At 43.6% G+C, this 14,436-nt stretch overlaps 1 protein-coding gene across 1 annotated transcript in view; it reads right to left on the reverse strand.

Moving 5' to 3' along the window:
* CHP1 (calcineurin like EF-hand protein 1) overlaps nucleotides 1–14,436 on the reverse strand; it is a 165,645-nt gene that overhangs the window by 63,811 nt on the left and 87,398 nt on the right. The window contains exon 4 of the mRNA XM_077464917.1: nucleotides 4,554–4,681. Within this exon, the coding sequence (XP_077321043.1) occupies nucleotides 4,554–4,681 (128 nt within the window). The remainder of the gene's footprint in view (nucleotides 1–4,553; nucleotides 4,682–14,436) is intronic.

Here is a 14,436-nt window from a genome sequence, read left to right on the forward strand (position 1 = left end):
CACACATTGAGAATTGTGACATCTCTGCTCATAAGGGCTATATTCTTGTACATCAGAAATGTGCTGCACTGAAGCTTGTTTGGTGTCCTTTATATCCTAAAGGTACTGCTTTGTTTGGCTACCGATCAGAAAAATACAACAGTGAAGGTGGTCTGTACTTTCTGGTTTTGTGCTGCACAGCAGAAATGCACATCATTGAGTCTGGTGACATCTCTGCTCATAATGGTTATATTGTTGCTAGTGATGCACCGAAAATGCCCTTTTCGGCAATTTGCCGAAAGAGAAAAACGGCCGATAATGGAGCCGAAAATGGGGCGTGGCCTGGGTGGGGACGGGGCTCCGCCCTCGCCCCTGGTGACGCCCATCATGGGGGGTGTATAGCGCAGGAGAGCCGCCTCCGCCGCTTGTTTGATCACAGCGCCGGGAACATCACAGCTTTCATTTCAATAGCTGTGTGTTCCCGACCGCGCGCCGTCACACGCAGCCCCTCCCCCTTGTCCAGGCACTTAGATAGACAGATCAACCGCAGGATTGGACGGATGATCTGTCTATCAAAGTGCCCGGACAAGGGGGAGGGGCTGCGTGTGACGGCGCACGGTCGGGAACACACAGCTATTGAAATGAAAGCTGTGATGTTCCCGGCGCTGTGATCAAACAGGCGGCTCTCTTCCCTACACAGGCTGCAAAAGGGGACACACTGGCCTGCAATGGGGGATGCCTCCTGTACCACGTCCCCAGTCTCTGACCATCTCCTGTACCATGTCCCCAGTCTCTGACCACCTCCCCAGTCTCTGACCACCTCCTGTACCATGTCCCCAGTCTCTGACCACCTCCTGTACCATGTCCCTAACTGTTGCACATCAGACATACACAAGATTGAGGTCTGTGGGGCTTTGTGTCCTGTATTACTGCCTTATTGGTTACTTAACAGAAAGGCAGCAGTGAAGTCTGATGGTCCTGATTTCAGTGGCGTTGTGCTGATTCAGACAGTGCTATTAACGGCAATGGCTGCCGAGTTTTAACATGCGATTTGACATGTTGAGTCGCATGACAAATCATTTCAATATGGATGTGCTATCTCTATTCAGAGTGTTTTATTGTTGCACATCAGACATATACAGGATTAAGGTCTGTGGGATTATCAGAAAGGCAGCAGTGAAAATTGATGGTTCAAATTTGTTGGGCTACATAGCAGAAATACAAATTGAACCTCTGCCAGGTGTAGTACATACACTGCCTTTGGCAATACGTGTAGCACCACAAAGTGGTGTCGTGCTGATTTTAGCCGTGCGATTTGACATGTTGAGTCGCAAGGCCAAATCACTTCAATATGGATGTGCCATCTATTCAGAATTGTTATATTGTTGCACATTAGACATATACAAGATTGAAGGTTGTCTGTCCTTTTTTATGTCTTGCATATACTGCCTTATTGGCTGCATATGAGAAAGGACACAGCAGTGAAGGTTGCTTGTCTTTTTCTGATTTTGTTTTTGCTACTCAGCTGAGAGAATCATTGAGGATGGTGGCATCTCTGCTCAGTATTAGTATATTGCTACACATCAGACCTACACAAAGATTGAATGTTTGTGTCCTGTATGTCCTATATTTACTGCTTTATCGTTTGTATATCAGGCACAGCAGTGAGCAGTGTTTCTCATTGATCTACCTTTATGCATCTTAGGGATACACAGCAGGGGGTTGTTGGCTGCACTCCTCCAGGGAGTCACAGCATTGGGGACCCCTTTCTTGTTCGACCTGAAAATTGCTATTTTTTTATTTTTTCCTGTGACCTGTGTAATCTTGAGGTCTTGGATCCAGGAATCAGGAACTGCTGGAGTCACACAGACACAAATGGTACCCATTGGAAGCCATAGTGTAGGTCTTCTCATGCGTCTTGCAGTCCCAAGTCGCAGGTTGGGTCGCACGGGTGTGGGAGCCCTAAACTTAGCTGTCCCTTCTGGTTGAGGTTTTGCTACACAGCAGGAATACTAATCATGGTGTTATCGTTTTATTTTGCAGCAGACCAGAAAGATTGCAGCTGTAAAGGCTGTCTGTCTTTTTCCTCAGTGTCTGCTTTTATGTTGTTGCACAGCAGAAATACTCAAGATTGAAGCTTGTTGGTGCTTTCTGTTTCAGAAAAACGCAATGCTGCAGGTTGCTGGTGTCCTTTCTCAGTGTTGGTTCCATCTGAACTACACTACAGAAGTGCATGACAGAAAGGATTGTCTCGTGTTCCATATTTTACCCTGTGGCATAGCAGAAATGCACAACACGGGAATTGTTCATATTGATCTTATAACTGTATTTGGTGGTTTGTCAGAAATACACAACATAGAAGTTTGTATCTGTCTTTATATTTATAGCCTTGTTTTGCTGTACATCAGTAAAAGGGGGTTCCTGTCCTTTCTATATTTATATATCAGTTATGACCTAGCTAGCTGCACTTCAGAAATACGCAGCATTTAGGGTTTGCTCGTGTCTTAATGCTTTTACGTCTTGGCAGCACATCATAAAACAAGACTGAGGACTGTTTGTCTACATTGAGGTTCAGATTTGGGTCTCTTCTCATATTTGATATATGGGTTTAGCTAGTCACACTCGGGCACACAACATTGTTTATGCTTGTGTCCTTTCTGTCTAAATCTATTGTGCCGTGCCCACAATCTATGATCATTTTATTTGTGATATTAATACATGTATCACCTTTTGTATTTCAGCCTTCTTTTCCATGGAGGGGCCAGGAGTTCGGGCTGCAGATGCCACCTGTCAGAAAACCTCGACCCCTTACATTCAGGGATGCCAGAACCATTTCCTAGGGTTGAAGCCCTGTAGGGTTATGGGACACTGGCGGAAGGGGATAATGAATCGCCCTGTTTAGTAAGAACTTGAAGATTTCTGTTCAGAGGAGTATTAGGGCCTGAGGCTGAAGTATAAAGATGTATACCCGATCGAATAGGTTTCGGCTCAGTGCATGGCCTTCATTTCGCTCTTAGCAAAACTAGACGTAGCAATATGGGTAGTCTACTCCTGCTAGGGACTTTAATCTCCTGAAGTAGGCTCTCAGGCGCAAGTAAAGACATAGATTGGGCATGCCTTAAACCCAGGGATCAAGCTTCTGTTAATCTATTACCCTTAAGTAGGCTTCCCTTTAGTCTTTGCTGACAAAGATAAAAAGGAACAAAAAAGGTTGTCTGAACAGGGTAGTGTTAAGACAGGCCCTCTTATTGATCAATGTAGTGTCCTTGTCTTACACAGGTCTCTGATTTATTTTTTTAGTGGTTCTAAGTAGCACCTACAGGCACAATAGGCCATAGTTGTTAGAGGTATGAGATAGGCAACATTGCTAACCTACAAGTTTAACGTGTTTTCTGATTTCATCTTTAAGAGCCCATTCCACCTAGATACTGCATCCGAAGCGGAAAAGGCAGGGACATCGGTGGAGCAGACCTGCAGATCAGCCGCATGATCCAGCTAAGATACCTTCAAGCATATGGAGTGGAGGTAAAGCTTACTGCAGGACCAAGGTTCACCAAGAGGGTCTTGCAGTGGCCCCACCCTAAGGTAGGCCTGAGGTACTTGTTTATCCTCTCAGGTGTGCCGTCCTGGAAGATGACTTGAGAAAGGTACCAGTTACTAACCGGTAGCTGTCTTTCTGGGAAATCTTCCAGGACGGCAGGCCTACTTCCCGCCTGTTGGAGGAGGGAAAATTGTAGAACACTAGAAGGTGAGTGCCTATGAGGAATGATTTCCCTTGAGAACCGGGTTCAGGAGTTACTTCCCTACAAACTGAGGATCAAGGGGAAGGGTGGGGACTTAAAACAGCTTTCGATTGATTGTGTTTCCTGTAGGGAGGAGCCTCTCATCTCTCAGGTGTGCCGTCCTGGAAGATTTCCCATAAAGACAGCTACCGGTATGTAACTGGTACCTTTTTTTTTTTTTTTTTTAAACTCGCCTCTAAACACTAGGGGGTCCCTTGTAGTCTGCCTCCTTCAGTGCCTGGGCTGGTGACATCACTTCTCCTCCGCACAGGAAAGGCTCAGCTCTGCTCCCTCCTGTCAGTTATCTGGGACACGCGATTGGCTGCGCCGTCATCTGGGACCTATCACAGCACGCAGCGCCACTCACTCACGCGCAGCAGGTGCCTGGCTGTGAAGCCACAGTCGAGTGCCCACAGTTGCAATGCCAGTGCCGCAGAGTGGAGGGGGGTGGGGGTGAGTGGGGCTTCGTTCCCCTGCATCGCTGGACCCTGGGACAGGTAAGTGTCAGATTCTAAAAGTCAGCAGCTGCAGTATTTGGGTACAGCATTGCACGAACACACAATTGTCAGTTAAAAAGTGACGCAGTGCCGTATTGCAAAAAAATGGCCCAGTCAGGAAGGGGAGTAAATCCTTCCAGGGCTGAAGTGGTTAAACTCAGTTAGGCTAGGTTTGTGATGATTTGCTTTAAAAATGGAAGTTTTTTTTTTTTTTTTTTTTTTTTAGTACAGACTGACAATAGATTACAGTAAACACAAAAGTGGAAAGAAAAATTAGGCAAGGTGCATTTCTTACACAAGAGTTTGTTGCTTCTGCTGTTCAGAGGTTCTGGGTTACTCAGGTCTTTGGATTTCTCATTATCTTCAATTGGTCTGAAGTGGGCCAGCGTCCTCATGAAGCCACGAAAATTAACTTGGTCCTCTCTAAAGACAAAATCGAAAATAAAAGTAATTGACTAAACAAATTATTCAACGCAACTTAAAAGTTTCTGACACTGGCATCATTCCCTCAAGACATTTTACAATAGATATTTGTTGAAAATATAAAAAAAAAAAAAAAATTGTGTAAAAGGACTTTGTAACTGCCAAAAATGTATTAGACAGCTGGAATGTAGCTGCTGAGAAGATACAAAATATCCAACAGTATAAATGGCATATTAACTACTTCAGCCCCAGAAGATTTACTCACCTTCAGCACTATGCCATTGTTTGTGATACGGCACTGCATTACTTTGACAACGCTGTACCCAAATAAAATTTATGTCCTTTTCCCCACAAAGCTCTCTTTTGGTGGTATTTGATCACCTCTGCGGTTTTTATTTTTTGCGCAAAAAAAATAAAAATCGTCCTTAGTTTAGGCAATATGTATTCTGCTACATATTTCTTTTGCGGGACTGTGATATTGTAGCGGACAAAATCAGACACTGGCACTTTTGGGGAAATATGCAGTCACTGTACAAATGATGACACTGGCAAGGAAGGGTGTGTGTGTGTGTGTGTGTGTGTGTGTGTGTGTGTGGGGTCTTGTACTGTGAACAGACCAATCCATGTTCCTGCTCATCAGAAACACAGGATCTCTGTATTCCCTTGTCACAGAATGGTGATTACAGACACACACACACACACACACACACACACACAGCAAATGGTTAACAAACTTGTCGCCTGCAAGTTAAGAGTAGGCATCAACAATGCGTCCGGTAAATCTGTAGAAGGCCATGAAACGATAAGCAAAACAAAAAGTCTGAATAAACAGGAAGGAGGGAAATTCACAGTAGGAATGTGGCAAAGAGGTGGCGTGAGGGAGGGGGAGCAAGCACCAGGAAAGCCGAAAACAAACATCCCAAATAGGGACTATTATAATGAGGTATAGCTCTCCATGGATAGTGACAGATGGGCATATTGTATCCACAGGGTCAAAATATGAGAGAATTTTGGATGTCTGACAGGATACTGATCAGTTTCATATTAAGAACCAGTCGATTAACTTCCTTAAAAAAAGTAAACTAAGGTTTTCTTCCAGACTTTGGTAATAGGTCCGTTTTGCTGCTAACAAAATAAGTGACCAATTTGAATTGGGATTTAGTAAAAATGGGGGGGGGGGGGGGGGGGGGGTGAAGGTGTAACTAAACATACCAAAACATACCAAGGGGAAAGGGCAATCGAAGTGTATGAGCATCAAAACCTTAGTCCAAAACCATGTGAGCATTGGATGTGTCAAGCAGGTATGCAAAAAGTCTTATACGTAAATTATGGTACATAAAAGTCATTTATTGAATGCTAAAAAACCCACACTGTCCAACTAGGGAACGTATCCACAAATTGTCTGTGAAAGAGGTTCATATAGTACATCAATCCTTGTATAAACTGAGGCACTTAAACATGGATTACATAAGATACCGCCAATCAAGATAACACAGGGTTAACACCATCTAGGCTCCCGATCTAGGTCAGTGATGGCGAACCTTGGCACACCAGATGTTTTCAAACTACATTTCCCATGATGCTGTTGCACTCTTCAGTGTGGTTGAGCATCATGGGAAATGTAGTTCCAAAACATCTGGGGTGCCAAGGTTCGCCCATCACTGTTCTAGGTGAGTTGATGTCCCAAGATATAAAGCACAACCACAGATTCTCAGGACAAAACTTTGCAAGTCCTGGAAGATCTGTGATTGGTCAAGATGTCACTTGTCCTAAACGGTTCTCTGGCACAAGCTGCCACCACACTATCCTTGTGTGTTGGGTTGTTTTTGTTCACTTCTCCACCAACTTGCTGCTGCAGGACACAAGCCAGCTGTTTTCCTGGATCAGAGCAGAGTCAGGACTTACGAGGAGGCCAGACAACAAAGCTAGATACATAGCCGAGTCCTTCTCGTCTTATTGGAGAGAACAGAAGCACAGGGTGACAGGAAAATGACATCACGATCATGAAGATCCACAAGAGAGAACAGTAAATTACACAAGGATTAAGCGTAACGCATCACCTTGACCAATCACAGATCTTCCAGGACTTGCAAAGTTTCATCCTGAGAATCTGTGGTTGTGCTTTACATCTTGGGACATCAGCTCACCTAGGGTACAATGGTGTAGTGGTTAGCACTCTCACCTAGCAGTAAGAAGGGTCGCTGGTTCAAATCCCAACCACGACATTACCTGCCTGGAGTTTGTATGTTCTCCCTGTGCCTGCGTGGGTTTCCTCTGGGTACTCCGGTTTCCTCCCAACCAAAGACATGCAGGTAGGTCAATTGGCTTCTGTCCAAAATTGGCCCTAGTATATGAATGGGGACCTTGGATTGTGGGCTCCTTGAGGGAAGGGACCAATGTGAGTGTGTAATGTACAGGGATAGGGATAATTGTAGAAGGTTGAACTGGGTGGACTGGTGTCTTTATTCAACCTTACCAACTATGAAGATCGGGAGCCTAGATTGTGTTAACCCTGTGTTATCTGGACTGGCGGTATCGTATGTAATCCATGTTTAAGTGCCTCAATTTATACAAGGATTGATGTAATATGATCTGAACCTCTCTTTCACAGACAATTGTGGATACGTTCCCCATTTGGGCATTGTGTTTTTTTTAGCATTCAATAAATGACTATTTTATGTACCATAATTTACGTATAGGTCTCTTCATTGCGCTGCTTTTTTTCTTTATTAATTTTTATCCATTTTCTCCCAAGTGGTGGGCAGCTGCACAAAGACACTCAAATTCTTCACCACCATTCTGATATGAGATTATTTGAATTCATTCTGCTATAGACTGTGCATTGGAGTGCCTAAAGACTTTTTATGCAAAAAGTCACCTGGCATTGAATAGCCATGAAAGCTGCAGATGGGACCAGGTACTATCTGGTAACCGTCTTGAATTCAGACGCGATAGTATTCACATTAAAAACAGGAAGCTATTGTGGCCCAAATTTGCAAGCAGTATGCACTATCCCTGGTGCAACGGAGGTTTGTGTCCCACTTGGAAATGTAAGAGTGATCAATATGGTGGTTGGAATGATGAAATTGAGAGGAGAGAATAGAGATCAGTTTAGGGGGAAAGAGGCATATGGTGGCATATTCTGTATGTTCAAATAGCAATAGTGAAACTCTTAAGGGCTTCATTCGTGGATATGGTAGAGAGCAAATGTTTTATTTGTAGGAATCAAAATAATTCGGAGCACGGGGCATGGTATTTTTCCCCCCCAATTTCTGCCCAAGTTTAGATGTTGCGACCACTGAGAAAATGTGCGCAAACAAATTTATGGGAGGTTCCACCAATGGGGATGGTACCCCGCCAGAACACTAGGAATTAGGGATCGGAGTCGGAGTCTGTCGGCTGCTGGTATTCCAGCCTGCATGGCCAGCTTCTGTCCGACAGATACACAGGTAGCATGCCAGATGTTTATTTTGAACCAGCAAATGTCTCAACATTCTGCCTGTGTGGAGGGCTTAAAGGGACAGACCATTTCTGAAAAACTCCTTTGAGCGAGTACAAAGTTACCAAACATTTTAGGGGGAGAAAAGGGATTGCAGGTTGCTTACAGTCTTCAATGGGGGAGTGGGGAAGGTGCAGAAAAAAAAAAAAAAAAAAAAAAAAAAAGAAAAAAAAGGGAAGAAGGGTGGGACCTGTGCCCCATGACATACTTCAAAAGAAAAGGATTTTACAAGTTAGCCATTATAAAAATCCTATTTTCTTTAACTATACATCACCGGACACAGCCATAGTAATCACTATTTGGGATGTCCCATAGCGTTATACTGCTGCCTGCAGCACACTTTTCGCCCAAAGGCAATATCCTCATGCCTGTTTACACCTACAAAGTTGCAGCCTTGCAGATTTACATAGTAGGTGAGATTGAAAAAAGACACAAGCCAATCAAGTCCAACCTGTGTATGCGATTATATGTTAGTATTACATTGTATTATCCCTGTATGTTGCAGTTGTTTAGGCGCTTATAGTTTCTTGAAACTATCAATGCCCCCTGCTGAGACCACTGCCTGTGGAAGGGAATTCCACATCCTTGCTGCTCTTACAGTAAAGAACCCTCTACGTAGTTTAAGGTTAAACCTTTTCTAATTTTAATTCTGCAAAAAAGTTTTATTCCTATTGTGGGGTCACCAGTATGGCATTTGTATATTGAAATCATATCCCCTCAAGCGCCTCTTATCCAGGAAGAATACTCTAAGTTCAGTGCTCACAACCTTTCCTCATAACTAATATTCTCCAGACCCTTTATTAGCTTTGTTGTCCTTCTTTGTACTCGCTCCATTTCCAGTACATCCTTCCTGAGAACTGGTGCCCAGAACTGGACAGCACACTCTAGGTGCAGCCAGACCAGAGTCTTGTAGAGCAGGAGAATTCTTTTATCTCTGGAGTTGATCCCCTTTTTAAATGCATTCCAATATGGTTTGCTTTTTTAGCAGCAGCTTGGCATTGCATGCCATTGCTGAGTGCATCTACTAGGTCCTTCTCCATCCTAGATTCCCCCAGGAGGTTCCCCCCCAGTGTACAGATTGCATCCATATTTTTGCCACCCAAACGCATTTTACATTTTTCTACATTGAGTCTCATTTGCCATGTAGTTGCCCACCCCATTAATTTGTTCAGATCTTTTTGCAAGGTTTCCACATCCGGCAGAGAAGTTATTGCAGTGCTTAGCTTAGTATCGTCCGCAGATACAGAGATTGAACCGTTTACCCCATACTCCAGGTCATTTATGAACAAATTATATAGGACTGGTCCTAGCATAGAACCCTGAGGGACCCCACTACCTACCCCTGACCATTCCGAGTACTCCCCATTTATCACCACCCTCTGAACCCGCACTTGTATCCAGTTTTCAATGCATGTACTCACCCTATGGCCCATATCAACGGACCTTATTTTGTACAGTAAACGTTTATGGGGAACAGTGTCAAATGCTTTTGCAAAATCCAGATACACCACGTCTACGGGACTTCCTTTATCTAGCTGGCAACTGACCTCATAGAAGGTTAGTAGATTGGTTTGACAAGAACGATTCTTCATGAATCCATGCCGATTACTGCTAATGATACCGTTCTCATTATTAAAATCTTGTATATAGTCCCTTATGCCCGCCAAGAGAGTTTACATACTATTGACATTAGGCAAACTGGTCTGGTCTAATTCCCAGGGATGTATTTTGGGCCCTTTTTAAATATTGGTGCTACATTGGCTTTTCTCCAATCAGCTGGTACCATTCCAGTCAGACTGTCAGTAAAAATTAGGAACAATGGTCTGGCAATTACTTGACAGAGTTCCCCAAATACCCTCAGGTGCAAGCCATCTGGTCCCGGTGATTTTATTAGTGTTAAGTTTCTCAAGTCTAAATTTTAATTCTGTCCTCTGTTAACCATGTGAGGTGCTTCCTGTGATGTGACATGAGGATAAACACTGCAGTTTGGTTACTGAAGCCAGATTCCCTTGTGAAGACAGAATTCAATGCCATCTCCCCATCCTTTGTAACCAGATGTTCTTCCCCATTCTTTATCGGACCAATATGGTCTGTCCTTTAATATCTTTTTTTTTTTTTTTACTCTCCTCTGCTATGAGTCTTTCATGTTCTATCTTAGCCGTCCTTATTGCATTCTTTATAAAGTCTGAATGCTGATGATCCCTCAACCTTTTATTTTTTGAAGGCCTTCTCCTTTGCTTTTATATGCATTTTTACATTGGAGTTAAGCCATCCTGGACTTCTGTTCGCTCTTTTAAATTTATTACCCAATGGGATGCATTGGCTAATGCCCTTATTTAATATGCTCTTAAAGCAAATCCATCTCTCCTCAGTGTTTGTTCCTAAGATTTTATCCCAATTTATGCCTTCTAGCAAGACTCGTAGCTTGAATTTTCGAAGGAGCCAACTTCCCCATTGTCTTTGTATTCCCCTTATGTTTCCTATTTGTGCGATTTATACTGAAGCCAATTGACCTGTGATCGCTGTTACCTAAATTGCCCCATATCAGTAGATCCAGTAACACTTTATTTCTAGTTGGTGCATCTACCATCTCTGACCCATAAAATTGTCCTGCAAGACATTTTAGGAACTGGAGAGCCTTAGATGAACGAGCAGTTCCCAGTCTTTGCCTGGATAATTAAAATCCCCCATTATGATAACACTTGCCATCCTTGCTGCTAATCCAAATTGTGCTGGGAAAATTTGAGCCATGGGAGGCTTAGTGATACACTGCCCACAGAGCAAAACTGCCCTAGGAGTGCATTTTGATTTGAGAGGGTGGAATCTACCTCTTTAAACCATAAGCTTGAACGATTACTTGTCGAATCCATTTACAAATAGTAGATTTCCAAACTGCCTGCCCTCTTAGGACCTTCAGGCAATACAAACAAAACATGCATTTTCCGAATCTGATCAGTCGCCTTTAACTGCTCTCACCACATCAAGAGAATGTGGCAAATTTTCTTCCATAGAACAGGGTTCTGGAAAGGGAAAAAAAAAAAAAAAAAAAAAGTCTGGAGGACGCAATACTACCTTATCCTTGTGAACAATAATATGGCTCCTTATAAAGGAGAGCAACCAATTCTGATAACCTTCACGCAGCAGATAGTTACCTTGTCAAAAAGGGCCAAGGGACTATTTGTCATACTGGGTAAAAAAAAATAAAAAAAAATTAAAAAAGCAGCTGTTTTTGTAATGCCGACAAAACCAAATTCAAGTCCCAAGGGTTCAGGGGTGACCCAACCAGAGATTAAGCAGCGTTACCCCCTGAATAATGCGAAGCAAGTGGTCGCTGAAATAGTAAAGATAAGGGCGAGACCCGTCCTTAGAAAGTACTCAAAGCCAGCTTTATATCTCACCCCATCTGCAGGAAGTCAAGGATTCTACCTATGATTTCCTGGGGTACCAAACCCTAGTTTCAAACCAGGAGACATACGCTTCCCAGACTCCATAATATACAATTATGGAAGCTGGCTTCCTTGCATTAACCAAGGTCGATACTACTGAATCTGACAGCCCACGCTTCTTCAGTGTGGGCCTCAATAGCCAAACCGTTACATTTAGCACTTGTACGGTAAGATGCAATATTGGACCTTTGCGAGAGAAGGTCTGGACACGGTGGTAGGGTCCATGGGACCCCTACCGCCATTGTTATGATCTCTACATACCGAGATCTTCTGGACCACAAGAATCACCAACTTCCCTTCCTGCTTGATCCTGCAAAGAAGCCGTGGACGCATGCAGAAAAGGAGGGAATAAATGCACCAAGGCACGTGTTCCACATGCTAGCAGATCCTTTGTTCTTAACATAAAATGTTGAACTCTGTTGAATCTGGATGCAATTAGATCTACGTCTGAGATCACCCATCTTTGACTCATTTAAAAAAAAAAAATAAATAAATAAAATAAAATAAAAAAAGGTTACATTTTGCTATAAATAAATATCCTCCAAAAAAAATATAAAAACATTTTCCTCAGTTTAGGCATTAAATAAATCGCTATAGGCGTTTGATTTATGCAAAAGTTATAGCGTGTACAAAAACGGGGGATAGTTTTACGGCATTTTTATTCATTACTTTTTTACTAGTAATGGCGGCGATCAGCAATATTTATCGTGACTGCGACATTATGGCGGACACAGCGGACATTTTTGGGACCATTGTCATTAAATATAGCAATCAGTGCTATACAAATGCAGATTCCTGTGTAAAGGACACTGGCAGTGAAGGAGTTAACCACTAGGGGGCAGTGTAGGGGTCAACACTCCTGGGGAGTGTTTCTAACTGTGGGGGGGCGTGGCTATTTGTGACATTGATCTCTGCTCCCGATCACAGGGTGCAGAGATCAGCGACACTGTCGCTAGGCAGAACAGGGAGATGCTTTTTTACATTTGCATCTCCCCGTTCTTCCTCTCCGTGAGGTGATCGTTGGGTATGCCCACGGCCATGACCTGACTCTGAGCTTGACGGTACTCACACACCCACTGGCCCCCCTCTTAAAAGGGCCACGTAGGAGGTACATTAGTTTGCCTGTACGAGCCCTTCTGCCGACGTATAGCGGCGTGAGGAGGTCGGCAAGCCATAGGAATTCCAACTCTTTATCCGTTGGATCCCTAAGTATTTGAGCATTGTCTGCCGGACAAGTCAAACTTTTAAACAAAAGATATAGCAGCATCAATTGCTGGTATATTCCACCTTTAATAAGTAATTTCCTCCATAGAATAAAGTGTGAAAAAAATGCTAATCTGGATGATCCCACTAAGAATACATAAAATTCCCCAACAATGAATGGACAGGAAAGGCATACACAGCTTTGAGAAGGCTTTAGCGAACCCAAAACAAACAATCAGTGGACACTCCGTTAAGGGTAGCATAAAATGTGGAGCGGACCAATTCACTAAGGAATTGCACTCACAATGTGAAGCTGATCCTTCCGCATACGACCCCTCAGAAGAGTCATCAGCCTGTTCACGGTCCCCTGAGAGAAAACATATTTTCCCTCCCCCGGAGCCACAGTTTGAGGGTCCTTGGGTAATGAATCGAACCTATTGCATTTTATCCCAATCTGGGACGCGATTAAAGCCACTAACCTTTTTCCCATGCCATTGTGGCAGAGGAAAAAAAAAAAAAAAAAAAAAAAAAACTTTTAGAAATATAGGCAGGGGCTGCAGTGTTAAACAGTTGCAAACATTCCATGACCCCTGAAGGCTCACTCTGACCAGCCACCCCCTCTCAGGGGCGGACACCATTGTAGAGAGATCCCTTTAGCCCTCTTTTGGGGTGTTCCTACCTCCCCTTCTGACCATAGCTGATGCATAAATGCAGGAGGTATTACCAGAAGAATCGCATCCACCGCTTTGAGCAATAGTCCAGCCACTGCCAGCAATGCTCAGCCTGATGCGAAAAGTAAATGTGTAAATAGGAATGAATGTGTCAACAAACCTCTTACATGTCCCTCTTTGGTTGTTTCCCTCCGACAACTTGCAGCAGAAGAAAAAAAAAAAAAAAAATAATAAATAAATGGAGCTTATAAACACTCCCGTACCAGACGTTGGAGGACACCAACGCAACGCTAAGCCCTGCAACCTCCATTGCACCCCCTCCTCCCTTTCAAAAGATCATTTTCCCACGCTAACGTGGGCCTCTGAGCCAATGGGATCGACGGCGAGGAGGAGACCTAGACAGGCCGCCATGCAGGGGCAGTAGGAAAACGAAGCAGCATGCCAATAGTTTTTAGCTTTCTCCTTTCCAGGCAGAAGGAGGAAAGCTTTGTCCAGGTGGGGGGGGACCCCCCTGCCCAAACTTACCGGAGGTCTGCCTGCTGCTTCCTGACACAGAGTGATCTGAGGAAAACATAAGGTACCTGCTCTATAGAGCCCCCAGTGGTTACTTTTAGGAGTTACAAGATGATATATATATTTTTTTTAGAGACATTTCAGAAGAAAATTTAAAAATTCCTTAGAAAAACTTCACAAAAAAAAAAAAAAAAAAAACTCTTCCGTCGCAGGGTTTTCTGTGCTAAAACCCACAGACCCAATCTTCACCCTTCAAAGTGGGTTTCCATTAAACCTTCAGGAATCGGGGACCCTCAGGTAAGCGTAATAGCACCCCGCCAGTAAAAAGTTATGGCTGAAAACAAAGCACTGGATCCCAGGGTCCAGCTCTCTAAAAAGTGAAGCGTTACAGGCAAAACCTTGTTTCTTCAGACAAAAGGCCCG

The sequence above is a fragment of the Lithobates pipiens genome, unplaced genomic scaffold (assembly GCF_037356315.1).
Source record: "Lithobates pipiens isolate NorthernLeopardFrog02 unplaced genomic scaffold, aLitPip1_a1.2 Scaffold_30, whole genome shotgun sequence".
Lineage (NCBI taxonomy): Eukaryota > Metazoa > Chordata > Amphibia > Anura > Ranidae > Lithobates > Lithobates pipiens.